Raw genomic sequence first — 27,726 nt, 5'->3', positions numbered from 1 at the left:
AGTTCATAAAACAATGAGCTTGGCACTCCAGGAGGCAGTCAGAGGCAAGTGAATCTCTTGCCTCGAGTTCAAGGCTGGCCTAGCATACAAAGGAAGTTCCAGGCCAGTAAGGGACAAACAGTAACTCAAAAAACCAACCAAACAAAAAAAGATAATGAACTTGAAACATAAAATGCTATCTCATTAGACCTAACTTCTCAGAGGTCTGCTAGTACTTATTCCTGTTTGAGGCAAAGGAATATGGTCAGTGTCCCCTGTAGGTGTATACAAGGTTTCACTTGAATCTTGAATTAAGGACAGTGGTTAAATCAGAATGATAATAACTAAGTTGCATTCATACATTATGGTGTTGAAGCAATTGATTAACTTTAAGCCATACTTTATTTTTCAAGATAATTTTGATTTTTTTTTTGTCCAATATGAAAATGAAATTTTTAAGGAAGAATAATTAAGCTTGAAATTTTTTTTTTAAAGATTTTACTTATTATGTATACAATGTTCTATCTGCACATATGTTTATAGGCCAGAAGAGGGCACCAGATCTCATTATAGATGGTTGTGAGTCACCATGTGGTTGCTGGGAATTGAACTCAGGACCGCTGGAAGAGCAGTAGGTGTTCTTAACTACTGAGCCATCTCTCCAGCCCCAAGCTTGAAATTTTTAATCAAGGTTTTTTCCTATGAAGGTGGTTGATTTTAGAATTTGAATTGAGAATGTACCTCTGTACATTTTACTTAGATAAGTATCTATAGTCTTATCTTCTGTTTAAATCTTATTTATTTAGCGTATACATAACTTCTGGAAAAAAATGTTATCTCATTCGATCACGGGATTTTGGGGGAGACAAAAAGTAACAACAGGAAAACTGATGATATATGCCATTGGTCACTGTTGTTCTTCACAAACATTCACCTTGAAGAACTTCTCTCTGTGTGCTCACCAATTCTTCTTTCAAACAAGTCAAATCACTGGGTTTGGTAAGTGTCTGACATCCTATACATAGAAAAAGTTGCATTAACAGGAGATGACAAACTTTTCTATGTTTCAGTACATTTGGGTCTCAGGTAGCCCAGGCTAGCCCCTCAAACTTGCAAACCTACTGGGATTACCAGCATGTACAATCAAACCCAGCTTTTGGTCTACAATTCTAATAAAAGCAGTAATTATTTCAAATGGACCAAAAAAGACAAAGCCTTATCCCATGATCCCAAGGATTTCTGACCACTGAAATACAAATCAATTTCATATTTGTATTTCTGAAGCTCTAGCAATTTAATCAGACAAAAATTAATCACAGCAATACTTGCTAGTCAATAAAGTAGACCATTAACTTATAAATATTATAGTTCATCTAATTCAGATAAAGTCATAAGACAAATAGAACACTAACTAGAAAGTACTATTCAATAGATCAAAGATGGCAACAAGAACATACATTTCAACAGAACTAGATGATACACATTTTAAAAACCACCAGAGTGGGCCATCAAGATAGTTCATTGGGTAAAAAAGTTTCCCATGTAACACTGACAATCTTAGTTCAATATGCAGAACCCACATCTTCACTGACAACATCACACTTGGGAAGATGAAACCTCAACTGAAGAACTGACTCCATCAGATTAGCCTGTGGATGTTTTCAGAACCTTTGATTGCTAATTGATACAAAAGGGCCAGGTCTGTGTAAAAAAAAAAAGTAGATGAGCAAGTCAAAGGGAGTAAGGCAGTGTTCCTCCATGGTTTTTGTTTCAGGGTCTGCCTACAGGTTCCTGCCTTGGCTTCTCTTGATGATGGACTATAACCTTAAGCCAAATAAACCTTTTCCTCCCCAAGTTGCTTATTTACTGTTTTATCACAGCAACAGGAAGCAAACTAGGACACCAAATATTAAAAAGTCAGATGCAAAGGCAGACATCTGTAATCCCAGCCCTGGCACTCCTAGAATGAGATGAGAAGCAGAAAAAGGAGAACTGGCCAGAGTGCAGCGGCAGAAATGAGAATGAACCTTCCTCCCACAAGATGGGAGCAGAGAACTGACGCCCTGTGTATTGTCCTCTGATTTCCACATGGTTGTTGGCACATGTGCACCTGCACTCATACACACAAAACAATAAAAATAAATAAATCTTGTTTTTGTTTTTCTAGACAGTTTCTCTGAGCAGCCCTGGGTTGTCCTGGAACTCACTCTGTAGACCAGGCTAGCCTCAAACTCAGAGATCCACCTGCCTCTGCCTCCCGAGAGCTGGGATTAAAGGTGCATGATCATCACCACCTTAAAGCTTAAAAAAAAAAAAATTCTACAGTGTGCTAGGCATGCAGCTCAGTAATGAAGCACACACATAACAGTGATGAGACACTGGAGTTTACTATAAATCCCCATTAAACTAATATCATATGTTTAAATATTTTTGAAGAGAAACTGCTGTCACTGTTATCTCATTGGATTTAGCAAAGATCCTAAACATACTAAGTACATAACAGGTGCCTGCTCCACATGAAGCATCTGTCATGTGAGAATAACTACCAACTTACCTACAGAGGCCAGGTTTTTATAATCCTCCACTGTCACATCACTGGGTATGATGTTCTGAGTTGGATCCTTTGTACTACACTCCTCTTGAGTGAAATCCACAGCACCATCCTGAAAGGTCACCAAATCCTAAACCAGCCATACATGCTTGCTTCAACCAAGTTAATATCCCCACCAATCATCCCAGGAGACTAAGGACAGGGAACTCAATGCCTATAGAGAGAGCTGCAAGCTCTCCTATTGCCTACCCTGGGGTTCCAGGGCCCTAGACTAGGCTTCTCTGTATTCACACTCACACTCTGTCCATGGACTTTAATGACACATTTCAAACATTCTCACCTCACCACACACTGACCTTTCTCGTCTTCCCTCTTTTTAATAACATTCCTGGACATAATGTAAAAATGGGGTAAATATGAAAAACAAAGTCTTTGAGAAAATGATACTTTCACTTTCTTACTATTTTTCAGAACACTTTACAAAACAAACTGGCAGTTGGCACCACAGGGTCAAGACTATAACAACATATTACAGCAGTGTGAAAAAGCTCCTCTTCCGAGGTAATTAGTCCTTGTCGGGGCTTTATTCCCTTTGATGATCCCTGGAGACAAGTTGGTCTGCATGGAAAGATGTATACCTCTATATGTAATGATGTCAGTTTGTGGAACTTCTTCATACCTTATTAGAGCTTTTCAGGCAATCAACCAGTATGCTTTCTCCCTCTGTTTCTTCCCCTTGACTGCAGACTTGGTCCCCAGAAAGCAGATTTCCTGGAAAAAGATACAACAATCCAGAGCTGCCAAAAAGCCCACATTCACTGTGAGATGGGAGTTCATCTGTTTGCAATTAATACATAACTCATTTCACTCAGATAACTCTAGTAACCTACAATGCCACAGCAATTCTTACAACAAGGAGACACAATGGTGAACTGTCTTGCCTACCAAGTAAAGTACATTAGTTTTGCTTTAACACCAAGAAAATGTAAGTTCTGAGAAACGTAATTCTGAACTTGCCTGATGACAAAAATCAGTAATGAATTATGCAGTACCCGTTCCCAAGCACATACTAGAGGGCTGATATACAAAACAGCCCTCTTTGGCCCACCTCAGCCCTCTAGAACAGACTGGCAGACCTCTGGATCTACACTGTGTAGGAGGGACCTACATCAGATTCAAACACAGCAGCAACAGGACTTACCACAGGACAAACTGGTAATGTCCATCCTTTGACTAATGGTAAAATGTGTAAACAAATTCTTCTGTGACTCCAAGGACACGTCAGGGAAACTTATGCATCAAGGGGGAAAATGACGATATTCATTTCTCTTTAATCTGCATGAATCAAAAAGCAACACTTAGCAGTCATCAAACATCATATATTAGCTCTCTGCAGGTGAGATAATGAAACCACTAAAAATGTATACCTTATAATATGGGTTCATCAATGATACCACTCTTGGGCATATACCCAAGGAATGCTCGATCATACCACAAGAAAACTTGCTCAACTATGTTCATATCAGCATTATCAAAATAGCCAACACCTGGAAACAACCTAGATGCCCCTCAATCGAAGAATGGATAAAGAAATGTGATACATTTACACAATGGGGTACTATTCAGCAGTGAAAAACAATGATATCATCAAATTTCCAGGCAAATGGATGGAACTAGAAAATATCATCCTGAGTGAGGTAACCCAGACTTTGAAAGACAAACACAGTATGTACTCATTCATAAGTAGATACTAGATGTAAAGCAAAAGATAACCAGACTACAATCCACAGCTCTAGTCAGTGCAGGTGCTGTTAATGAACCCATATTATTTTTTCTTTATTAAGAAATGTTTTATTCATTTTATATAGCAACCACAGATTCCCCTCCTCCCACTGCCCCGCAAGGCTTCCCCCACAACCCATCCCCCCATCCCCTCCTCTGAAAAGGTAAGGCTTCCCATGGGAAGTCAGCAAAGCCTGGTACATTCAGTTGAGTCAGGTCCAAGCCCCTCCCTCCCACATCAAGGCTGTGCAAGGTGTCCCACCATAGGTAATGGGCTCCAAAAAGCCAGCTCATGCACCAGGGATGGATCCTGATCCCACTGCCAGGGGCCCCTTAAACAGACCAAGCTATGCAACTGTCTCCCTTATGCAGGGAGCCTAGTCCAGTCCCATACAGCTCCACAGCTGTCTGTCTAAAGTTCGTGAGTTCCTACGAGCTTGGTTCACTTGTCTCTGTAGATTTCCCCATCAAAATCTTGATGCCCCTTGCTCATAGAATCCTTCTTCCCTCTCTTCTTCTGGACTCCTGGAGCTCAGCCCAGTACCTGGCTGTGGATCTCTGCATCTGCTTCCATCAATTACTAGATGAAGGCTCTATGATGACGGTTAGAATATTCACCAATCTGATTACCAGGGTAAGACAGCTCAGGCACCCTCTCCACTATTGCTAGTAGTCTAAGCTGGGGTCATCCTTGACAGCAGGTATCATAATCATTATATAAAAAAGCAATCTATACTCTCAAAATTAATGACTGTTCAAGTACAAAGTAGTGAGGAAGGGAGAACACTGACATTAATCTGAATAACTATCCCTGAAATGTTATTTTGCATGATTATTATACACCACAATAAGTGCCATAGGACTCAGGAAAGTAAGCACATAAGTTACTTAAAACATAACATTCTGTGCTGCAGCAGTGGCTCAGAAGTTAAGATCACCTTCACAACCATCTACAACTCTAGTCCCAGTGGATCTAACACCCTTTTGCGGGCATCCTTGGGCATCAGTAAATACGTGACACCAAGACATACATGCAGACAAAGCACCATCTTAGCAAGCAATTCTACTGCAGTGATAAAACATCGTGACCAAAAGCAACTTGCTGAGGAAATGGTTTATTTCATATTACACTTCCAGTTAATAGCCCATGACTGAGGAAAGTCAAGGCAGGACCTAGAAACAGGAACTGAAGCAGAGGCCATGGAAGAATGCTGTTTATTATTAACACCTGGCTTCCTCTTCTTGCTTGCTCAGCCCACTTTTTTATATACCCCAAGACCATCTGCCCAGGGACAGACTGTGGGCTGTCCATAGTGGGCTGGACCGTTCTGCATCAATCATCAATCAAGAAAATGCCCTCACAGGTTTGTCTATAGGCCAATCTTATGGAGATAGTTTCTCAACTGAGGTCCCTTCTTCTCAGATGAACCTAGCTTATATCAAGCTAACAACAACAAAAACTCAGGATACATTCATATACACAAAATAAATATATTTTCTAAATTCTACTTGACTATACGGCATTGTGACCAGAATCTCCTTGTCTTACAGAAACACTAGAGCAAGTAGCAACCACAGTTTAGCCTCACTGAAGTCTGACAGTAGGAAGACTATGTATTTCATTCCAGCCAGTGCTCAGGTAGAAAAAAAGGAACATACAAAACACCATTACATAAAGATTCAGGGATCCATTCATCAGGTAGAAAGATGTGCAGACACAACAACTTGAGTGTCAAGTCTGAACATACTTCCTGCCCGCTATATAATAGTGGATGTCAAAAAGGGAATGTGTAACAACAGATAGTTCATCCTGACTAAACAAAACACAAAGCCATGGAAACACTGGATGAGGAAAACATGTTATACCAAAAGAACCTCAAGATAGGCCATCCAACAATAGCAAAATACATTTTCCCCAAATGGATAGGGCATATTCTCTAAGATAAAAGCCAGATAGTCTTAACAAATATAAGGAGACTAAACTGTCCAAGTTATCTTTTCACACTACACTGGTTCAAACTAGAAAACTATAGTGAAAGCAAAATTACAAAGTTGACAAATATAGAGGAATTAACAATACACCTTGAACAATGTGCTAAGAATTTTAAAAAGAAATACAGGCCGGGCAGTGGTGGCACACATCTTTAACCCCAGCACTTGGGAGGCAGAGGCAGGTGGATCTGTGAGTTCAAGGCCAGCCTGGTCTACAGAGCAAGATCAAGGACAGCCAGGGCTACACACACACACACACACACACACACACAAAAAAAAAAAAAAAAAAAAAAAAAAGAACCACTGCTGGGCAGTGGTGGCGCATGCCTTTGATCTCAGCACTCAGAAGATAGAGGCAGGTGGATCTCTGTGAGATAAAGGCTAGTCTGGTCTACAGAGGAAGTTCCAGGACAGTCAAAGCTAACATGGTTCTGGCAGACCTTGTCCTTTCCCCATTCCCTCTTCCTTGCTAAAAAAAAAAAATTAGATTACATTCCTAAAGCTAGCCATCAGGTCCCTTATTTGGTCACTTCCTCCAGGAGGTTGACCACCAAGGTCCAGCTATCAAAGTATTTAAATCCCCTTTTGGCTCACGTAATTCACATGCCCAGTCAAAATTAAACACCTCATCCTAACACAAGTTTTCCCTTTCCCTTTATAAACTGCCATCTGCCTATGGGCCTCATCTGTCTCCTCTATCCAGAGGCAGTCCTTTGTCCCTCTGGGGCAAATATCCCTTCTCCCTCTCCCTCATCCTCTATCTCCTGTCTTTGTCTCTTATTCCCTGACACTTGTCCTCTGGGGCAAAAAAAAAAAAAAAAAAAAAAAAAAAAAAAAAAAAAAAAAAAAAAAAAAAAAAAAAAACTCTCCTTTGTGCTGAGAACTTGGTCTTGGGGTGTCTTGGGCAAACTTAAAGGTCCCTTTCACTAACACTACTGACTCAATCACATAAAAATTCCCCCACCTAGGAAACATCTGGGAAAGTACCATCACAACTGCATTCTACAAAGTACCTAAATAATTCCAGAAACCTTGTGCCCTTCCAAAAATTAGAAGAGTAAGAAACAGTTCTAAATTCATCAATCACTATGCTACCAAAGCCAGACACAGAACACTATGAATAAAGACCACTAGTACCCTTGACTATGAAATGGCTAAGGTGGCACCATCTTGTCCTGACTTTATTTTGTATCTGCCAAGAAACTCCTCAGCCTTTCACCCCCGATCCACATTTTGAGACAAACAACAATTATGACAACTCATCATAACCAATCCTACACTGCAGAAAATAAGGAATCCTATACCAAAGAAGACAGGGTCATCCACGAGAGCACAAGAAAGGAGACACTGCCTAAGATGAGCACATATATTAACAAAGGAGAACCTGGAAGAAACTCATCATATCCAAAACAGCAAACTCCTAATACAAATAAACAGGGGTGAAGTTCAATTCCACATGGTGGCTCACAACAATCTCTATAGGATCTGATGCCCTCTTCTAGCATAAAGGCATACATGAAGATAGAGCACTCATATATTAAATAAATAAATAAATCTTTTTAAAAAATCTGTAAAATCTGTAACAAAAAGTTAACTTAAAACTACATGGTATACTAAGAGGGTTGATGAAAATTTATACATAGGTAATCTTAATTTACTACAGCATACTGCATGTGTAACCTGGATTCAACTCTTGTTTTAAAATGGATATTTTTGAGTAACAGTGGATTCTCCAAGATATTTTAGATTGGGATGGATTTTGGATTCTTGTCTTGAGAATAAGAATAACAGATGAGGAAAATAATCATAAAAACAAGATTTTTTTTAAAAGGGGGGACAACACTGAAAAGGCTATAATTTAAAATGTAATCATTGGGCTGGAGAGATGGCTCAGTGGTTAAGAGCATTGGCAGCTCTTCCAGAGGTACTGAGTTCAATTCCCAGCATCCACATGGTGGCTCACAACCATCTGTCATGGGATCTGGTGCCCTCTTCTGGCCTGCAGGCAAACATGCAGATAGAGCACCATATACATAAAATAAATAAATAAATCTTTAGAAAATAAAATAAAATGTAATCATTTTTATTCCTCCAACAAGAAAATATAAATGAGGTTTAGTGTGTTTAATAACTCATTTCCCCTTTTTTAAAAAATGGCTAAATAACATGTCTTCTAGATGTACCTTTATCTCAGAATGTCATGGGTTAAACCAAAATGCTTGTCCTTGAACATTCTCAAAATTCACTGACCTTAGGAATGCTTTCAAACTGAACTAAAGACAGACTTCACGTGGAGTATTTTCTAGAAACCACTTTTATTAGATTGAACTGAAAGGGGTTCTGTAAATTTTTGGGGGGTACATTCTTAAAAATGTAACAGTTTAAAATTGTTTAGACACAGAAAAAAATTCATTGAGTCTACAACCATCAGTGGTTGATATATGCAAAGATTCTTCTAGTATTTTGCCAATTCTAGTTTTCACTTTAAACACAGGGCTTTGGCCAGATACACACCTGAGCTAATAGAATACACTAGCTCAGGACCCAGAGGACTAGGCCTCAGACATCCATTTAAAAGGGCCAAGATAGAAAATGCTGCCAGAAGCAAAACCAAGTAGGAAAGCTCCATAAAGAAAGCTGTCAAGAGAGAGAGAGAGAGAGAGAGAGAGAGAGAGAGAGAGAGAGAGAGAGAGAGAGAGAGAGAGGAGAGAGAAGAAGGAGGAGGAGGAGGAGGAGGAGGAGGAGGAGGAGGAGGAGGAGAAAAGAGAGAAAGAAGAAAGAAGGGAGGGAGAGAGAAAGGAATGAAGGAAAAAAAAATCAGCCCAAGCCTTCTGGCTTAGGGCTACTGCCTTTGACCAGGTTTTGATGCCAACCTGACAGTCACTATCAGGGACCAACATCCCTAGTTAGATCTTCTGATTAAAAATATGACTTTAAAAAGAATCAGCAGAGGTTTGTTGTCACGAGATACAATCTGACCAGAGTTTTGGACAGACTAAGATGACAGACAGCTAAAGAATAACTGAGGCTCAAAAAACAGGGTGAACTAGGATGGAAAGGAATGGAAAAAAAAAATTAATATATGGGGAAGCAGACGAGAGGCTAAGGAGTTGGAACCACAGATATGAGCACCAAAAACTGAGATATTCTATCTTATCTTATGAAGCAGCAAGACTGTGGTGATATATTTACAATCCAAGAAATAAAGCTTGCCTGAAGAGCAGAGGACAGAGCCAGCCACAGAGTTAGCCACAGAGGTCAGGCAGTGGTGGCAACACACCTTTAATCCTAGCACTCAGAAGGCAGAGACAGAGATCCGTCTAGATCTCTTTAAGTTCAAGGCCATGCTGGGCTACACAATATTAATCCAGTGTCAAAAAGAAACAGCCAAGCAGTGGTGGCACACACCTTTAATCCCTGCATTAGGAAGGTTGAAACAGGAAGATATGGCTGGACAGAGAAAGGAATATAAGGCAGGAGGAGACAGGAATTCACACTCTTGCAGAGGCTCTGTCAGGCTGAGGAGTTGGTAAGGTAAGAGGTAGTAGCTGTGGCTTGCTCTATTTCTTTGATCTTTCAGCTTTCACCCTTATATTTGGCTCCAGGTTTTTATTATAAGACCATTTAGGATTCATGCAACACAAGACGATGGCCTGAGCAATTTGGCAAGAGCCTATGGAATATCTCTCCTCACCTACGGTGTATTCAGGCTAACGGAAATTGGCTTGAAAATGTCTATCTGGCCTCTTTATCTTTGCTGACTTTGTTAAGTATCAGCTATTTAGACAAACTGAGTCATACAAGAAACTGATATTCTATAATGATGCACTATAAAAGGATTAAAAAAAAAGATTCTCAGTCTCTCTGTGGGCTGCCATTTATGATTTAAGTTTTACTTTGGTTACTAATAGAGCTTCAATTCAAGAATTATAATTTTTAAGGCTATAGTTAGGACATGCAGGTTAATAATCACCTTATAAATGATCAAATTCTTTGACATGCTCAGAACTATGCTTATAGTCATGCTAAGAACAAATTGTAATTCTTTATTTAAGAATTAAATAAGAACTAAAATAAAACTTTATTTAACCTTCTGTATGTTTACAAGGTTAAGCCTAAAACAAGTAACTAAAAAGAAGTAAAGTTTATTTAAAGTCAAATGTACTTAATAGACAGGCTTCAAAAACTGTTTAGAGACCTGCTGAACGGGCATTTAAAGTGTTTTGAGTATACAAAGAGAGGTTTCAGGGGCTGGAGAGAGGGGCTAGTAATTAAGAGAGCCTGATGCTCTTCCAGAGGAACCAGGTCTGGGACCCAGTACCTACACAGCAACTCACAACTCTAGGAGTTCCAGAGATCTGATGCCCTCTTCTGACCTCCACAGGCAGCAGGCATGCACATGTTGTACAAACATACATGCAGGATAAACACATACATAAAATAAAAATAAACCTTTTTTTCTTAATCTTAGTATTATTTATTTGGGGAACTGAAAAGACTTACCTTAGTTATGGCCAGTAATGGCTGCAACTCTGAAAGGGTAAAAGGAGTATTCTGCTAATCTAGTATTCTGGCCCTAGTAGTAGTAGTAGTAGTAGTAGTAGTAGTAGTAGTAGTAATAATAATAATATAATAATATCCTGTGGATTCAGCCTCTTGGTGTGGATCCAGCTTAGCTCTTTCCTGCTGATCTTCTCCATTCCTTTCTGTCAGCCGCTGATATGCAGAAACACGTTCTACCAGGGTTCCCCAACAGGCAGGACCCAGCCAATTTTCACTCTCCTTCCTCTTCTCCTTTACACTGTCTCCAGATTTACTCTTAGTCCCACAGTGGCATGCTCCCATGAGCACTTCCTCCCACCCACCTCCATTATCTGGGACCTCTATTACCTCGGAACTCCACTTCTTGAAGCAGACTCAGGGTCCCCCTAGTTTTTTTCATTCCTGTCTTTCCAGACTTGTTCTTTTATTATTTTTTCTAGAATACTACTTATTCTACTATAGCCTGGCTGCAGGAAACTCACCTCCCACCACATCTACATTCCCTGGGGACTCTGCTTTTGGTAATGGACCTCTGCTCTCCCTAGCTCTTTCCCACAGCCACTCTCAGCCTTTCTTCCTAGTCTATCTCCATTCCTTTGCCACCTGCTGACCCACAGAAGCACTACCTAACAGGGACCCCACAGCCATCACACTTGCCTAAGACAAGTCCAGAGAGGGCAACCAAAGAACAGAACACCTACACAATCAAGACAAGGCCAGGTACTGACACCAAGAAATACCTCAAACCGTAATTCCAAATGCCTAGATCATAGCACAAAAATACCAATATGCCTCCCTCCACCAAAAGCCAGCAGCCTTATTACAGTAGGCTCTGAGAAATGCAATATACTTAAGCATAAGATGAGAACTTCAAAAGAGCAATTATAAATATGTTCAAGGACCAGAAAGAGGATATAAATAAATCAAAGTCTGAAAAGACACAAAAAGTTGAGTAAAACAATTCAAGACATAAAAGTGGAATTTAACAAGGAAATAGAATCACTAAAGTAAATCAAAACTGAAATAAAACTAGAAATGAAAAATTTAGCAAGTCAAACAAAACCTCAGAGCTAAGCCTCACCAACACAGAACAAGACATGGAAGAGGGACTCTCGGGTGTTTAAGACAAGGTAAAAGAAATGGATAAATCCAAAAAAATAAAAAATAAAAACACCACCACAACAAAAACACACCTGGCACAAAATATCTAAGAAACCTGGGACACTATGAAAAGACCAAATGTACAAATAATAGGTGGAAGAAGAAAAACACAAGTCAAAGGCACTGAAACCTTAGAAGAAAAGTTTCCCAATCTAAAGAAGGTGTCTATCAGCTGGGCGGTGGTGGCGCACACCTTTAATCCCAGCACTCGTGAGGCAGAGCCAGGTGGATCATTGTGAGTTCGAGGCCAGCCTGGACTACCAAGTGAGTGCCAGGAAAGGTGCAAAGCTACACAGAGAAACCCTGTCTCGGAAAAAAAAAAAGAAGGTGTCTATCGAAGTACAATAAGCATACCGAACATCCAACAGACTGGACCAGAAAAGAAATTCTCCAAAACACACTATAATCCAAGGAAGGATATTAAAAGCCATAAGGGAAAAAGACATATAGACAGGCCCACAAGAGTAACACCTGACTTCTCAATGGAGACACTGAAAGACAAAGACCTGAGTAGATGTTCTAAAAACTTCAAGAGACCACAGATGTCAGCTCAGACAATAATACCCTGCAAAACTACCAATCACATTAGACAAAGAAAGAAAAACATTCTACAATAAAATCAAATTTAAGCAATTTCACCAATCCACCTCTAAAGAAGACAATAGAAGGAAAACTTCAGTCTGAAGAGGTGAACCACACTCAAGAAAACACAAGGAATAAATAAAATCAGATCAATAAATCAAGAGGGGGCACACAAAAACAGGAATCAAAACACTGCTCAATTATAACTCTCAATATTACTACTCTCAATTCCCCCAATAAAAGACTAATAAACTGAATTGGAAAACAGGATCTATCCTCCTGCTACATCAAAGAAACACACCCATCAAGGATGGACTGAATCATCTCAGGGTAAAGGAAGGAAAAATATATTCCAGTTAAATGAACCCAAGAAGCGTGTAGATTTTAATACTTGACACAACAGACTTCAAACCAAAACTAATCAGAAGATACAGGGAAGGGTACTACATACTCATCAAATCCACCAAGATAATACTGCAATTCTAAACAATTATACACCAAACACAAGGGTACCCAAGTTCAGAAATACTGCTACAGCTAAAATCATACAGTAATAGTAGGTGATTTCCATACCCACTCTCATCAATAAAGGTCATCCAGATTAAACTAAACAGAGAAGTGCTGGGGTTAAATAACATCATAATTCAAATGGACCTAGCAGATATCTACAAAGAGTTCACTCAAACACACAAAAGAATAGAATTTCTTCTCAGCAGCTCATGAACCTTTCTCCAAAAACTAACAGATATAAGAAAATTGAAGCACCTTGCTCTAACCACCATGGATTAAAGTAGGATATCAACAACAGAAAGCTTACAAACTCAAGGAAGCAGAACTCAATACTGAATGAAAAAAAGTCAAGACAGAAATAAAAAAAACTTTTTGGAATAGAATGAAAATGAAAACACAACATACCCAAATCCACAGGACACAAAGAAGGCAGTTCTAAGAGACAAGTGCATAGCACTAAATACCTACATCAAAATAATACAGAGAATTCACTACATGTCATCCTGGTCTACGAAACAAGTTACAGGACTACTCAGAGACACTGCCTCAATGAGATAGGTAGATAGAAGGACCAACCAACTGACCGACCTCTCATTAGTAACTTAGTAACATACCTGAAAGTCTTAGGAAAAAAGTACTAGTGGTAGCCCAGGCCTTTAATCCCAGCAGAGGCAGACGGATCTCTGAGTTCAAGGCCAGCCTGGTCTACAGGCAAGTTCCAGGAGAACTACATGGAGAAACTATCTCAAAAAAAAAAAAAATGTACAAAAAATTAACAAAAATAAAAGAAAAAAATATGTGGGCCCCATCGATGACCTGAGGACCCATAGCCACAAATCTCCATGACTGGGGCAACAGCAGGACATCTGAGAGGAGTCTCAGGGAGGGTCCAGTGATGATGGTGGGCCACAAGTCAGAGGCCTTGAACCTGACCAACAGCACACTGAACATCTGCAAATAAAGCTGTCTGGACAAAAGGGTGTACTGCATGATACACAACAAAAGGATGTACTGCATGATACACAACAGCTCCCAATGTCACTAAGACGAATGAAGAGGCCATGGAGAGTCGAGAAAGAACAAGTGAAGCAGGGGTTTTTTGTTTGCTTTTGTTTTTAATATTCCTTTTCTTTTTTCTTTTTTTTTTTTTCTTTTTTTTTTTTTTTTTCTGAGACAGGGTTTCTCTGTAGCTTTGGAGCCTATCTTGGAACTCACTCTGCAGCCCAGGCTGGCCTCGAACTCCTGGGCTCTACCCCCGAGTGCTGGAATTAAAGATATGAGCCACCATCACCCGACTTAATATTCTTAATTGTATTTTTTTTATTTCTTATTTTTATTTGATTTTTATTATTTCTTTTTAGGTTTTCCTTGTGAAGGGACGCTGCAAGGGTGAGGAACGGATACGGAGGGACCGGGAAATGAGTAGGATTGGAATACTTGATGTAAAATTCCCAAAGAATCAATAAAAAAAATTATGTTTTAAAATAAAAAAAGTATGTGGAGCTGGTAAGATGACTCAGTGGGCAGAAGTACTCGAATGTGAGCCTGATGACCTAAGTTTAATCCTTGGGCCTTCCCTCTCACAGGTGTAGGAAAGAATGATTCCCATAAGTTGTCCCCAGACAAACAGAGTCTCAAAAGTTGTCCCCCGACCTCCACACTCACAGTATGGCACACATGTGCACACATACACACACAAAATTAAATAAATGTAATATACGTGTGTGTGTATATAATTATATATATATATATATACACACATATATATACACCATAGAACCATATGAGGTTCTCCCTTTGACTGCCCCCCTCCACCGACTTTGGTCATCTATATGGACAGAGATGCATATAGTTTTTTTTTCATTTCCTAATAGAGAAAAATCTAAAGCAGTGGTTTAGTAATTTATAATGAGTTGGAAGATGTGAGAATTTGTTGCTCAGAGTATTGAGTACTAAAATGACTGCTTCAAGTTTTGCCAGGTATATATCATTTGTTGGGTCTTTGCCATTTACAAGGGACATCCTGACTAAGGGATGAAAAGTAACAAAATCTCACAGAGTTCTATCACACATGATACTCAGCAGTGCCATCCGTGTCTCATGGTTCTCTCAGTTAATTCCTGAGGTAGCCACAGTTCTCAATAAGAGCTGCTCTCCAGTACCCTGGCATCTACCAAGGGAACGAAAAGAGGAAGCACAAGGTCCAGACATGCCTCTAAAACTAAGTCCCTTCTGATTTCAACATGTACATAAACTCTGTAAATGTAGACCATGTTCCCTCTGTGGAGCAGTTTGAGTAAGAATGTCCCCGAGAGATTCAGATGGTCAAATACTTGGTCCCAAATTGGTAGCACTCTTTGAGGAGGTTTAGGAGATCTGGCCTTGCTGGAGGATTTCAGAAAGGAGGACTCTGAGATTTCAAAAGCCACACACCATTCCCAGTTCAATCTCTCTGCTTTACGCTTGTGGTTTAAGATTTGAGTCCTCAGTTTGCTGCTCCAGTCACCATGTCTGCCTGCTGCCACACTCCTCCACCATGACAGGGATGGATCTTTATCCCTTGGGAAACTGTAAGCCCAAATAAACCCTTCCTTTTCTATATTGCCTTGGTCACTGTCTTGGCTACTATTCTATTGCTGTGACAGAAAACTATGATCAACGCAACTTATACAAGAAAACATTTAATTCGGGATTCATGGTTATAGACGGTTAGTGTCCGTGGTAAGGGAACATGGAAGCAGGCAGGCAGGTAAGCAGGCACTAGGCCTAGAGCTGAGAACTTACATCCTTATCTACAAGTAGGAGACCGAGAAAGCTAACTAGGAATGGTGTAGGCTTTTGAAACCTCAAAGCCTGCCTGCAGTAACACATCTCCAACAAGATCACTGCCCCACCTAAGTACCTGCCTTGACTTCCCTCAATGATGGGCTGCTACTTGGAAGTTTAGAATTAAATAAACCCTTTCCTCCCCAAGTTGCTCTTGGTCATGGTGTTTTAGCATAGTAATAGATACCTAACTAAGACAAAATGGGAATGGTTCTGCTCACTAACCCCCCTAGAGACCCAGTAGGAAAATATGTCCTATGATTAAAGTCAACAGGAAACTACAACACCCCAATCAATCAGGCAGGGGAACAAAGGGTCATCTTTAGAGATGAAGGTATGGGTCACTCCTCAAAAAAAAGAAAAAAAAAAAAAAAAAAAACAAGTCTGCTGAGGTGCTTGCTGAGCATGGAGGCAGGTAGAGGATAGTTTTAAATACCAGCTAAGGCTACCTGACCAGCTACAGAAAAGGACAGTAACTGGCATGAGTGTTTCTGCCCTGCTTTGTTAAAAACAAGTTTACATATATTAAGGCAGTGTTTGCATCTTCTTTCCTCTATTTCTTTATCATGTAATGTATCATCAATTGAGATAGTATCAGTGGTTAAGTATTGTAAATCTATATTACCATATTTAAAAGACCAAACATTCCTCCAGGGACCTTGCCACTTATTCAAAATTATGTAATGCATTTGTGATTGTATGTGGATGAGTTATATCACGCAAGGTAAAATTATGAACTTGTTTTTATTTTTATTTGGAAATTAAGCATAACATAAGGAGATGTGATTGTGTTAGGGGTGGACTTGTGATGCCCTAATTTTGGTTGTCAACTTGACTACATATGAATCAACTAAAATTCAAGAAACCGGGCACTCTTGTTATGGCTTTTCTAAATCAGATTATCTGAAGGAAGACCCACCCTAAACCTAGGCCACATCTTCTGATAGATATGGAAGAAGGAAAATGCTTTTTCCTAATTGTCCTTACTCTCCCTGGCAAGTTCATCTATCCTGATGCTGTAGTCAGTACCAAATCTAGTTCTTCAGGATCCCAATGTAGACCCAAAACCAGTAATTATCCAAGAATTCTCCTGGGCTCTAGCACCAGATTGGGACTGACTGCAGAGACATGTAATCTTGTAGACTGGCTGAACTATCAGATTCTTGGCTTTTCTGTCATGAGACAGCCACTGGTGGACTACTCAGACTGCATCCTATATGGCAGTGTGTGAGTCTGTGTGTGTGTGTGTGTGTGTGTGTGTGTTGTGTGTGTGTGTGTGTAGGTGTGGTTGTGTTGTGTGTGTGTGTGTGTGTGTGTGTGTGTGTGTGTGTAGGTGGGGAGGGTATTCATTCTATTCCTTTAGGTAACTAAAACATACATGAGAACCCAGAAAAGGACTGAAATATGTTGAGACTTATATATCACTAAAAGTAATCATTAAATGTCCCTGGTAAAAAGATGCTATCAATACTACATCATATCTGTGTTTTTGAAGAAAGGAAGACACAGTTAGGATGTTTCAAAGGCTATACATGTTTTAAAAAAAAAAAAAAAAAGGTACTGAGGGACTCCAGAGCAGCCTGGAAGAGGTGAATTGAACTGTTTTTGAGTTTCAACTACAATGTTTCTGAGACGCTATTGAAACAGGAAATAAATACAATATGTTAGCCAATATCTAAGAGCAAAATATCATCTAGCTGTTGATTTCATAGAATTATTTATTTTAATACTAAATGTTGGATATAGGGACCTCAATGAACAGCATTAAAGCTATCACAATTCATATGGGAATCGTTTCTTTTCAGACTCAGAATAGACAACAAGGATTGATCAAACTGGTAAACCCTCTGCTGTATTTTATATAACAGAACTTAATTCTTGAAAGCCCTATATAGCCTTTGAATCATATTAATTTTTTCAGTGCTGGGACAAAAACCAGAGTCTCATGGATGTTAGGCAAACACTGAACCACATAACCAGCCTCATTAGTAACTATTCTGATTAAGGTCCAAAGTTCCATATGCAAAGTCAAATTTAAATAATAGGAACAAATTTTAATTCATTATTTCAATAATGAATTTAATATTTTAATTCATTATTTTCTGTATTATATAGCATATGTGGGGACTATTTTAGGGCAATGAGTACTGACACTATAAAAAGCGGAAGCAGGGGCCTACTTAAACCTTTTCCCATTTGTGTTTACTATGTAGCCATTTGTTCATCTTATTACAGAAAAACACAACATACAGTACCATCCTCCTAAAGTCCACTATTAAACCTAAAGTCCAGTGGTACACATCTGTGTGAGGTAGGATCTTAAGAGTTCAAGGTCATTGGGCTGGAAAGATGGCTTAGTGGTTAGGAGCACTTGCTGCTCTTGCAGAAAGACCCAGGTTTGGTTCCCAGCACACACACAGTAGATTACAACTGTCTGTCAATTTCAGTTCTAGGATACTGATTCAACACCCTCTTCAGGTCTCTAAGGGCAACAACACATACACATGCAGATAAAAACACTCACAACATATTTTAAGAGTTCAAGGCCTGCCGGGCGGTGGTGGCGCACGCCTTTAATCCCAGCACTCGTGAGGCAGAGGCAGTCGGATCTCTGTGAGTTCGAGGCCAGCATGGGCTACCAAGTGAGTTCCAGGAAAGGCGCAAAGCTACACAGAGAAACCCTGTCTCAAAAAACAAAAAAAAAAAAAAAAAAAAAAAAAAAAGAGTTCAAGGCCAGCCTGGTCTATACAAGACCCTGTCTCAATAGAAAGAAAATAAAGATAAATAAATAAATAAATAAATCCTGATTCTCAATTCACAACCCCAGCAAGAAAGCATTAAAGTCAAAACGCCCATGGGCCTTAATAAAGACCTAGTCTCAAAAGTCCCTCACTGTATACTGTGCTGTTGAACAGATTTCCATGGGCCCTTAAAAGCAACTCACCTCCTTCAAGGATCTCTGACTAATCTATAAAAGGCTTTAGCTATCTCACACATGTTGTTGTACCTCACTTGACCAGATTATCAGATGAAATTCTCCTGTCTCAGATAGGACCAGAACTCACAGCTTTCAGAACCCAGAGAGCCTACTCATCACAACAGAGGAAAATACAACCTGGTGCCAAGACCCTGCATGGATCCCACAAAACACAACAAAATGCTGCCCTTGGCTTCCCCAATGTTCCTTCTGTAAGGTTAACAGCAGGTGACTCCGGCTTCCTGGACAACATCTGAGCCATGCTGCTATGACTGCTATGCCTATACTCAGCTGACTGACTCTGAAACTCCCCTCCCTAAATAGAAAGAACCTAGAGTCTCTTGTGTGATATTTTATTCTGACAAAGCTTGTTTGGAGTCAGACGGTAGAGCTAACCACTAGTTAACCATAGAGGTCTGAAGGTTTGTACAGAGAGGAAAAAAAATGATAAGGCAAGGCAGAGACAGGACCTCAACACAGAAGAGCTAAGAGTGACTGTGGCTGCTGCCCTGCTTCTCTGGTCTTTCAGGTTTTACCCCAGTATTTGACTCCTGGTTTTTACTGATAAGATTAATTAGATTCACCCATCTACAAATGTGTCTATAAATGTGTTCAACTTTTTGACAGTGCAACACAACAACACTGTCACTACAAAGTTTACAATTGGGACTCACACACTGAGTTACAAAAATTAAGATCTCATGTTTTAAGTCTATAATTTTGTGTTGGGGTACATTATAGTTACCTCCAAGGCACAGGTTGGACACACATAAAGGCACAGTCAGAGCTACTACCACTCCCCAGTTCTGGTTATAGCAAAACTGGCTACATTCTTTGGGTCTTGATTAAGCTGACTGACTTGTCAGTGGGCAAAGAAGAAGGGTTAAATAGATATGGGGTAAACAGAGTGAGCAACTCTGAGGAAACTGCTCAATGAATCAGAGACTAGAGGGCTCACTGCCTAGCCAAGCAAGAGAAGCATCTGCTTCACTAGAGAGGTAACACCACATCATTAACAATGGCACGCTGGGGTCTGCTATCCCTACACTGCTACCTTCCCTTACATATACTTCTCTACAAGACCTTCTCACACTAGGCCAATGCTCTACCAATAGGTTAGATGTCTAGCCCCTTATGGGACCATGCAGACCACCAGGACCTTGTCAGGTAGAAAAACCAAATGAAAAAGAAAAGATGGCAAGAACAGCCAGTGTGGAGGTCTCAGACGCCTGCAGTCTGAGGAAACAAGATCATCTGAGGAGTTGGCAAGCAAGCAGAGAGCAACCCAAGAACACAAGAGAAGGAGCCGACCAGCCACCGATCCAGGTCTCTAGCCCCTAGACCCTGGGGGCACATTACATGCCCCTCCCCTCCAGCCACTGAAGCCCCAGGGACCAGGCAGCTGCCTTTCCATGCTTGCCCCTGTGACCCCAACGACCACCGGAGTCATAAGCCCACCCTGCACCGACAGGGAACAGTCACTGGAACCAGAGACTGGACAACAGCCTCTTTCCCTGCCCCCTTGCCAAGAAAACCATCCCATGTGACACCAACAACCACCAGAGCCACAAGCCCACCCTACACCAATTGGGAACAGCTGCTCCCTGAGACAGAACCCACTAACACCAATTGGACTAAGCTGCTCCTGGAGAAACAGAGCCCATCAGCACCAATTTGACCAAGAACTCCAAGTGGACCAAGACTACCAATTGGAACAAGAGAGGCACCCTCAGACACAGACACCTGCTGCACCAAGCGGAGGAAGAGATGAGTAGACGCCAGTGCAAAAATACAGGCAACAACATAAAGACCTATTTGACACCATGAGAACCTAGTGGTTCTACACCTGCAAGACCTGAGCATACCAATGCAGAAGAAGCAGAAGAATTTAATCCTAAAAATGAGTTTAAGAAGATGATAGAGGCCCTTAAAGAGGAAATGAAAAATTCCCTTAAAGAAATGAAAAACTCCCTTTAAAAAAAATGAAAAATTCCCTTAAAGAAATGAAAGAAAAAACAAACAAAAAAATTGGAAGAAATCAAAGAAGGCCAAGAAAAAGGAATTAAAAAGATGAAGGAAACAATTCAAGATTTAAAAACTGAAATCGAGACAATAAAGAAAACACAAACAGAGGGAATGCTGGAAATAGAAAATCTGAGTAAACAAACAGGAACTATAGGTGCAAGCATAACCAAGAGAATGCAGAGATGGAACAGAGAATCAGAAATGAAAAGGGGGACATAACAACAGACACAGGAAATCCAGAGGCTCATCAGGTCATACTGCAAAAACCTCTACTCCACAAAATTGGAAAATCTGAAAGAAATGGACAATTTTCCGAATAGGTACCACATACCAAAGTTAAATCATGACCAGATAAACCATTTAAATAGACCAATAACACCTAAGGAAATAGAAACGGTCATTAAAATTTCCCAACCAAAAAAAGCCCAAAACCAGATGGTTTCAGCACAGAATTCTAACAGATTTTCAAAGAAGAGCTAATTCCAATACTATTCAAATTGTTCCACACAACAGAAACAGAAGGAACATTACCAAACTCTTTTTATGAGGCTACAGTTACCCTGATACACAAACCACACAAAGATGCAACAAAGAAAGAAAATTACAGACCAATCTCCCTCATGAACTTTGATGCAAAAATACTCAATAAAATATTGGCAAACCGAATCCAAGAACACAGCAAAAAAATTATCCACCATGACAAAGTCAGCTTCATCCCAGGGATGCAAGGATGGTTCAACATAATATGTCAATGTAATACACCATATAAACAAACTGAAAGAAAAAAAAAAAACACACATGATCATCTCATTAGATGCTGAAAAAGCCTTTGACAAAATCCAACACCCCTTCATGATAAAGGCTCTAGAGAGATCAGGAATACAAAGAACATACCTAAACATAATAAAGGTAATTTACAACAAGCCAACAGTCACCATCAAATTAAATGGAGAGAAACTCAAAGCAATTCCACTAAAATCAGGAACAAGACAAGGCTGTGTACTCTCCCCATATTTATTCAATATAGTACTTGAAGTTCTAGCTAGAGAAATAGACAATTAAAGGAGATCAAAGGGATAGAAATTGGAATGTAAAGGAAGAAGTCAAGCTTTCACTATTTGCAGACGATATGATAGTATACATAAGTGACCTCAAAAATTCTACCAGGGAAATCCTACAGCTTATAAACTCCTTCAGTAAAGTGGCAGGATACAAGATCAACTCAAAAAAAATCAGTAGCCCTTCTATACACAAATGATAAAAGGGCTGAGAAATAAATCAGACAAACATCACCCTTTACAATAGCCACAAATGATATAAAATACCTTGAGATAACACTAACTAAACAAGTGAAGGACCTGTACAATAAGAACTTTAAGTCTCTGAAGAAAGAAAATGAAGAAAATATCAGAAAATGGAAAGATCTCCCATGTTCATGGATAGGCAGGATTGACAATAGTAAAAATGGCAATCTTACCAAAAGCAATCTACAGATTCAATGCAATCCCCATCAAAATCCCAACACAATTCTTCACAGACTTGGAAAGAACAATAGTCAACTTCATGTGGAAAAACAAAAAACCCAGGACAGCTAAAAGAATCTTGTTTAATAAAGCAACCTCTGGAGGCATCACCATCCCTGACCTCAAACTCTACTATAGAGCTATAGTAATAAAAAAAGCTTGGTACTGGCATAAAAAACATGTAGACCAATGGAATCGAACTGAAGACTCTGACATTAATCCACACACATATGAACACCTGATTTTTGACAAAGGAGCCAAAACTGTACAATAGAAAAAAGAAAGTATCTTCAACAAATGGTGCTGGCATAACTGGATGTCAACATGTAAAAGATTGCAAATAAATCCATATCTGTCACCATGCACAAAACTCAAGTCCAAGTGGATCAAAGACCTCAACATAAATCCAGTTACACTCAACTTGACTGAAGAGAAAGTAGGAAATAGTCTTGAATACATTGGCACAGGAGACCACTTCCTAAATATAACACCAATAGCACAGACACTGAGAGCAACAATTAATAAATGGGACCTCTTGAAACTGAGAAGCGCTCGCGCGCTCTCTCTCTCTCTCTCTCTCTCTCTCCCCACTCTCCTCTCCTCTCTACACACACACACACACACACACACACACACACACACACACACACACACACAAATAATAAACAGGCCTAGGTGTGGAGGACCAAGAAGCAAGACAGATGGATCACTGTGATTCCAAGGCCAGTCTGGTATTGAGTCTTAGGCCAACCAACCACTGTTACACAGAAAGACCCTGTCTCAATATTAGTAACAATAATAAGCTTAAGGATATTTGAGCCAACTGACCAAAGGTGAGTTTTGGAGCAACATGGAAATCTGCTTTTTCACACTGACTTTTTTTTTTTTTTTTTTTTTGGTTTTTCAAGACAGGGTTTCTCTGTGTAGGTTTGCGCGTTCCTGAAACTCACTCTGTAGCCCCAGGCTTGCCTTGAACTCACAAAGATCCACCTGCCTCTGCCTCCCGAGTGCTGGGATTAAAGGCATGCACCACCACTGCCCGGCTTTACACTGATATTTTTTAACCCAAAAGTTACTTATCAAAATTAAAATTCTTTTAAATGTACAGAAAATTGCAAAATAACATGCCTTTTTCACTAGAGATACTTGATGTAAGATAGTATAAAAATGTTTGTTCAGTCACATTTGTCACATTTGTCCCATTTTTAAAGTAAGCATGTTGAAGGATACGTCATGAAACTAATGGCTATAGATCTAGGGAATTTCCCAACGGAGCTCTCTTCCACTGGTATATACTTTTTAATTTGTCTCGTGTGGGTGTCTCCTCTATTCGGTGATTGGGTAGAACAGCAATCTGTATCATGAACATTCAAGTTGGCTTATTATAACTGTCAGTTCAAGGAACGTGAATCCAGCCATTTAATTCCACCAAATTAAGTTGTCGAATTTCTTGAAAGCTGTGAAAATCATTCCCTACTCTGAGATTTTACTTGGAAGTATAGCCTTCAACAGATTTGTAGTCTCCATAAATATATATATATATATATATATATATATATATATATATATATGTCTTTACTGTTATTTTTCTGAACTAGATGTTCACTAAATGAGGCTGATAGCCATTAGACTGCCGGTAAGTTTCTACACTCACCTTGTGAATGGTTACTCCAAACCTGGCTTGCACAGTGACAGTGACCAACGGCTTAGGACCCAATTTCCCTTACTGTCCTTTCCACTGCTTAGGATCAGACCAGGACCAGGAGGTGTCTTGTTCAGTATTTTGGTTTTGTTTTGTTTTGTTTTTCGAGACTGTTTCTCTGCCTAGCTCTGGCTGTCCTGGAACGCACTTTGTAGACCAGGCTGACCTCAAACTTTAGAGATCTGCTTGCCTCTGCTTCCAAAGTGCTGGGAATGAAGGCGTGCACCACCACGCCTGGCCAGTGTGGTCATTTTAAAATTATTCTGGGCTGACACGATTCTGGTTCTCAGGCTTACAACAGGTCTGCCCACTCCCACTGTGACTTGGTGAATCTAGACTTCCTCAGCTGTACATTAACATTTTTGTTTAATCACACTTTGACAATTTTTCTTGTTAGGAACATCTCATTCTGTTGTCACAGCTAGCCCAGATCTCACAGGCTCCAGCTATTCTGTTCCTCAGTCTCAGCAGGTAGGACTAACCCATCAGCTCTCATCAGCTAGGTTACTGCTGTGACTTTAATAGGATAAATCCAAAGGAGGAAGACCTCAAAGTTCGAATAGTTCAACATATGGTTGTCTTACAATGGTTGAGCTTGGTACATGGATAGAAAGAGATCACATTAAGCAAGAAACCAACAAATATTGTCTTCTCTAATAAAATCTAGATTTAAAAACAAAAAGGCCAGGCACAGTGGTTCATCCATGCTTGTAATCCAAGCACCAGGGAAGCTGAAGCTTGACTGTACTGGGTCACACAGTGAGTTGTCAGGCTAGCCTTGACTACAGACCTTGTCTAAAAAATGAATAAATAAAATAATCATAATGAAGCTAAGAGATGGCTCAGAAATTAAGAACACTGGCTGCTCTTTAAAGGACCAGGATTCAATTCCCAGCACCAACAGAGCAGCTCATGACAATCTGTAACTCCAGTTACAGGGAATCTGATATCCTCTTCTGGCCTCCATGAAAATTCCACTTACAGGGTGCACAGATCTACTACACTCAGACAAAATACTCAAACATATATTTAAAAAAAAAAAAAAAAGGTTTTTAAAATAATAGTAATAATAATGAGAAAATAAATTTAAAAAATTGAGGCTGGAGAGATACAGAATGGTAAGTGCTGCTCTTTTCAGAGGAACAGCTGTTTCCAGCACCTATAACAGGTGGCTCACAGCTACCTGTAAGTCCAGCTTCAGGTGATCATTAATTCACCCTCTTCTGGCCTCTAAAGAAAGGCATACACACACCCAAAGATACACATACATACATACATACATACATACACACACACACACACACACACACACACACACACACACACACACCTCTTTTTAAAGTTTTTTTTTTTTTTTTAATGTTTTGCCTGCGTGTACATGTGGAGGCTAGTGCCCCTCCAGGCCAAAAGAGGATGTCCAATCCTCTGGAACTGGAATTACTGATGGTTGTGAACCACCTCATGGATGTTGGGAACTGAACCCAGGCCACCTACAAGAGCAACAAGTGCTCTAAAACAGAGCCATCTCTCCAGCCCCAATAAACTTTGTTTTTAAAGAAAAACCTATACGAGGGACTATTTAACAAAAAGATGAGAAGAGGCAAGAGAGCATAAGATCAAAATACACAATGTGCATGTATGAACATATAATGAAACCCATTGTTTTCCTGCAATTTAACACAACGTAATGATTTTAAGTTTTCCTGAAACATGCCCCTCCACAGAGAAAATAATAAAGTTCAAATATACTATTTTAGAAAAATAAAGCTCCATCCATTCCTTAATAGTGTTCCACTTATTTATTCAACTATGTGTATGTGTTTATGAGTGAAAGCCCCTGGTCTCCCCATCCCCTCATGGCTGGAGTTACAGTGTTATGAGCCACTAACAAGAGTGCTGGGAACCAAATTCAGGTCCTCCGGAAGTGCCATGTGAGCTCTTAACCACTAAGCCATCTCTCCAGCCCCTAATTCCAGTTTTTTATAAGCCATCACTTCAGTGCCAAGTCCCCTGTTTTTCACTTGTGAACACTTTCTTGTTGGGATAAAGAGAAGGGGTAAGGGATGATTTGCGGTCTGCACAACACACGAATATGCACACCCTGAGCATTTACATTTTTCTCTGACTAAATGTAACATGCCAAAATGATGCAGGATACGTTTAAAAAAAAAAAAAAAAACCGAACTAATGGAATGTATCTGTTTCCCAAAAGGAAGGATGCTAAAACCTAATCGTAAATAGTGAGACGGGCTAGAAAGACAGGGGTAAGAGGACATGAAAAAGAAGCCCCTCATCCTGAGACTTTTCCTGTCCATCAGCTTCTACCCACTGCTGCTCACCGGTAAGCGCCAGGCTGGCCAGGTCCGTGGGGCGACGGGTCGCCGAGCCGGACTCCAACGGCAGAAATCCTTTTCCTTCTGGAAAAGCAAAATTTTTTGTAAGATTACCTTAAAGGCGTTCGAGGCAGCAAGGACTATATTCGAAGGCACAGGGAGAGCAAGGCACATTTAGGCGAAATGGCCCCCGGCCGGACCGGAGGACCGTTGGGTCCGAGCCTCGGAGAGGCGCCGGGGCGAAACGCGCGGCTGGGGACGAGCGGGGTCCCCAGGAAGGCCACCCCCGGGCCTCACTCCCCACCTCCGCCACCGCCCATCCCCTCACCCGGCCTCACAGAGCCCGTCCAAGCCAGCCCGCCACCAGGGAGAAAAGAGAACGGGGCCGCGCGAAGGCACACCGGAAGAGACGGAGACGAGCTGCGGTTCACTTCCGCTTGCCGAGTCGGAACCTTTCCGGACTGGAAATTTCGGCTCCCTGGACCTGGGTGCAGATTGATTCCGAAGCGGGGGTTAAAAACCGTGTCAAAGGACGAGACTGAAGTTAGAGCAAGATTTCCGGCGAGGACGGCCTTTCCCGATGACCAATCCCACAGCGAGATCAAACACAGACCGGGAAGTACGGGGTCTCAGGAGGCTCACAAGCCTTTCCTCCTGCCTCCTCTCGGTTCCTGTTCTTCCCTTGTTGACAAGCTGCCAGATCTGTGAACCTGCCTGTCGCCTCCACTCAACCACAGCAGTCTTTAGGCTTTCATTTGTATTGTCTGGACATCATGCTAAATTCTAACCGTTGATGGTGAGACGGGCCAGAGGGACAGGGAAAATGAAGACATGAAAAAGGAAAGAAACTCCTCCCCCTGAGACTTCCTGATGGAAATTTTAAAATGTGAACACAGGTGATAAACAGACAAAAATTGCGTACAAAGAAAAGTTGTGTTTTCCTAAAGACATCTCAAACCAATATGTTAAAACAGATTTAAAAACAAAATATCAGAGCCAGAAATGACACATGCTGCAATCACAGCACCCCGAGGAAGAGGCAGACACTCTCCCTGAGTTCAAGGTCAGCGAGATCTACATAGCAAGTCCAGGCGAGTCGGGGCTACACAATGATAACCCGTCTGAAATAAAAATGAAAATAATATGGCAACAAAGAAATGGTACTTACTTAGGGCCAAAATGTCTATAATCTTGAATTTTACCATATTAGCGCTCCTCTCAACCCTAAATCTGAACAAGGC

General features: G+C 40.4%; 1 protein-coding gene and 1 pseudogene across 4 annotated transcripts in view; both read right to left on the bottom strand.

The window, feature by feature from the left end:
* LOC114695185 (zinc finger protein 26) overlaps positions 1-27,332 on the bottom strand; it is a 34,511-nt gene extending 7,179 nt beyond the window's left edge. Inside the window, exons 1-6 of one of the 4 annotated variants that reach the window (XM_028872397.2) lie at positions 26,887-27,332; positions 26,492-26,569; positions 3,732-3,865; positions 3,210-3,301; positions 2,534-2,642; positions 914-994 (exon numbers count right to left, since the gene is read on the bottom strand). In XM_028872397.2, the coding sequence (XP_028728230.1) occupies positions 914-994; positions 2,534-2,642; positions 3,210-3,301; positions 3,732-3,756 (307 nt within the window). In that variant the 5' untranslated portion in view covers positions 3,757-3,865; positions 26,492-26,569; positions 26,887-27,332. Of the gene's footprint in view, positions 1-913; positions 995-2,533; positions 2,643-3,209; positions 3,302-3,731; positions 3,866-26,491; positions 26,570-26,813 lie in introns of all 4 variants that reach the window. The other 3 variants (XM_028872396.2, XM_028872398.2, XM_028872399.2) reach the window with 3 other exon arrangements.
* Positions 23,644-26,659, bottom strand: LOC114695285 (annotated as a pseudogene).
* Positions 27,333-27,726: the final 394 nt, after the last annotated feature.

The sequence above is a fragment of the Peromyscus leucopus genome, chromosome 7 (genome assembly GCF_004664715.2).
Source record: "Peromyscus leucopus breed LL Stock chromosome 7, UCI_PerLeu_2.1, whole genome shotgun sequence".
Lineage (NCBI taxonomy): Eukaryota > Metazoa > Chordata > Mammalia > Rodentia > Cricetidae > Peromyscus > Peromyscus leucopus.
Note: the sequence above shows the minus strand (reverse complement) of the source record. Positions and strands in the feature narration are given on the sequence as shown.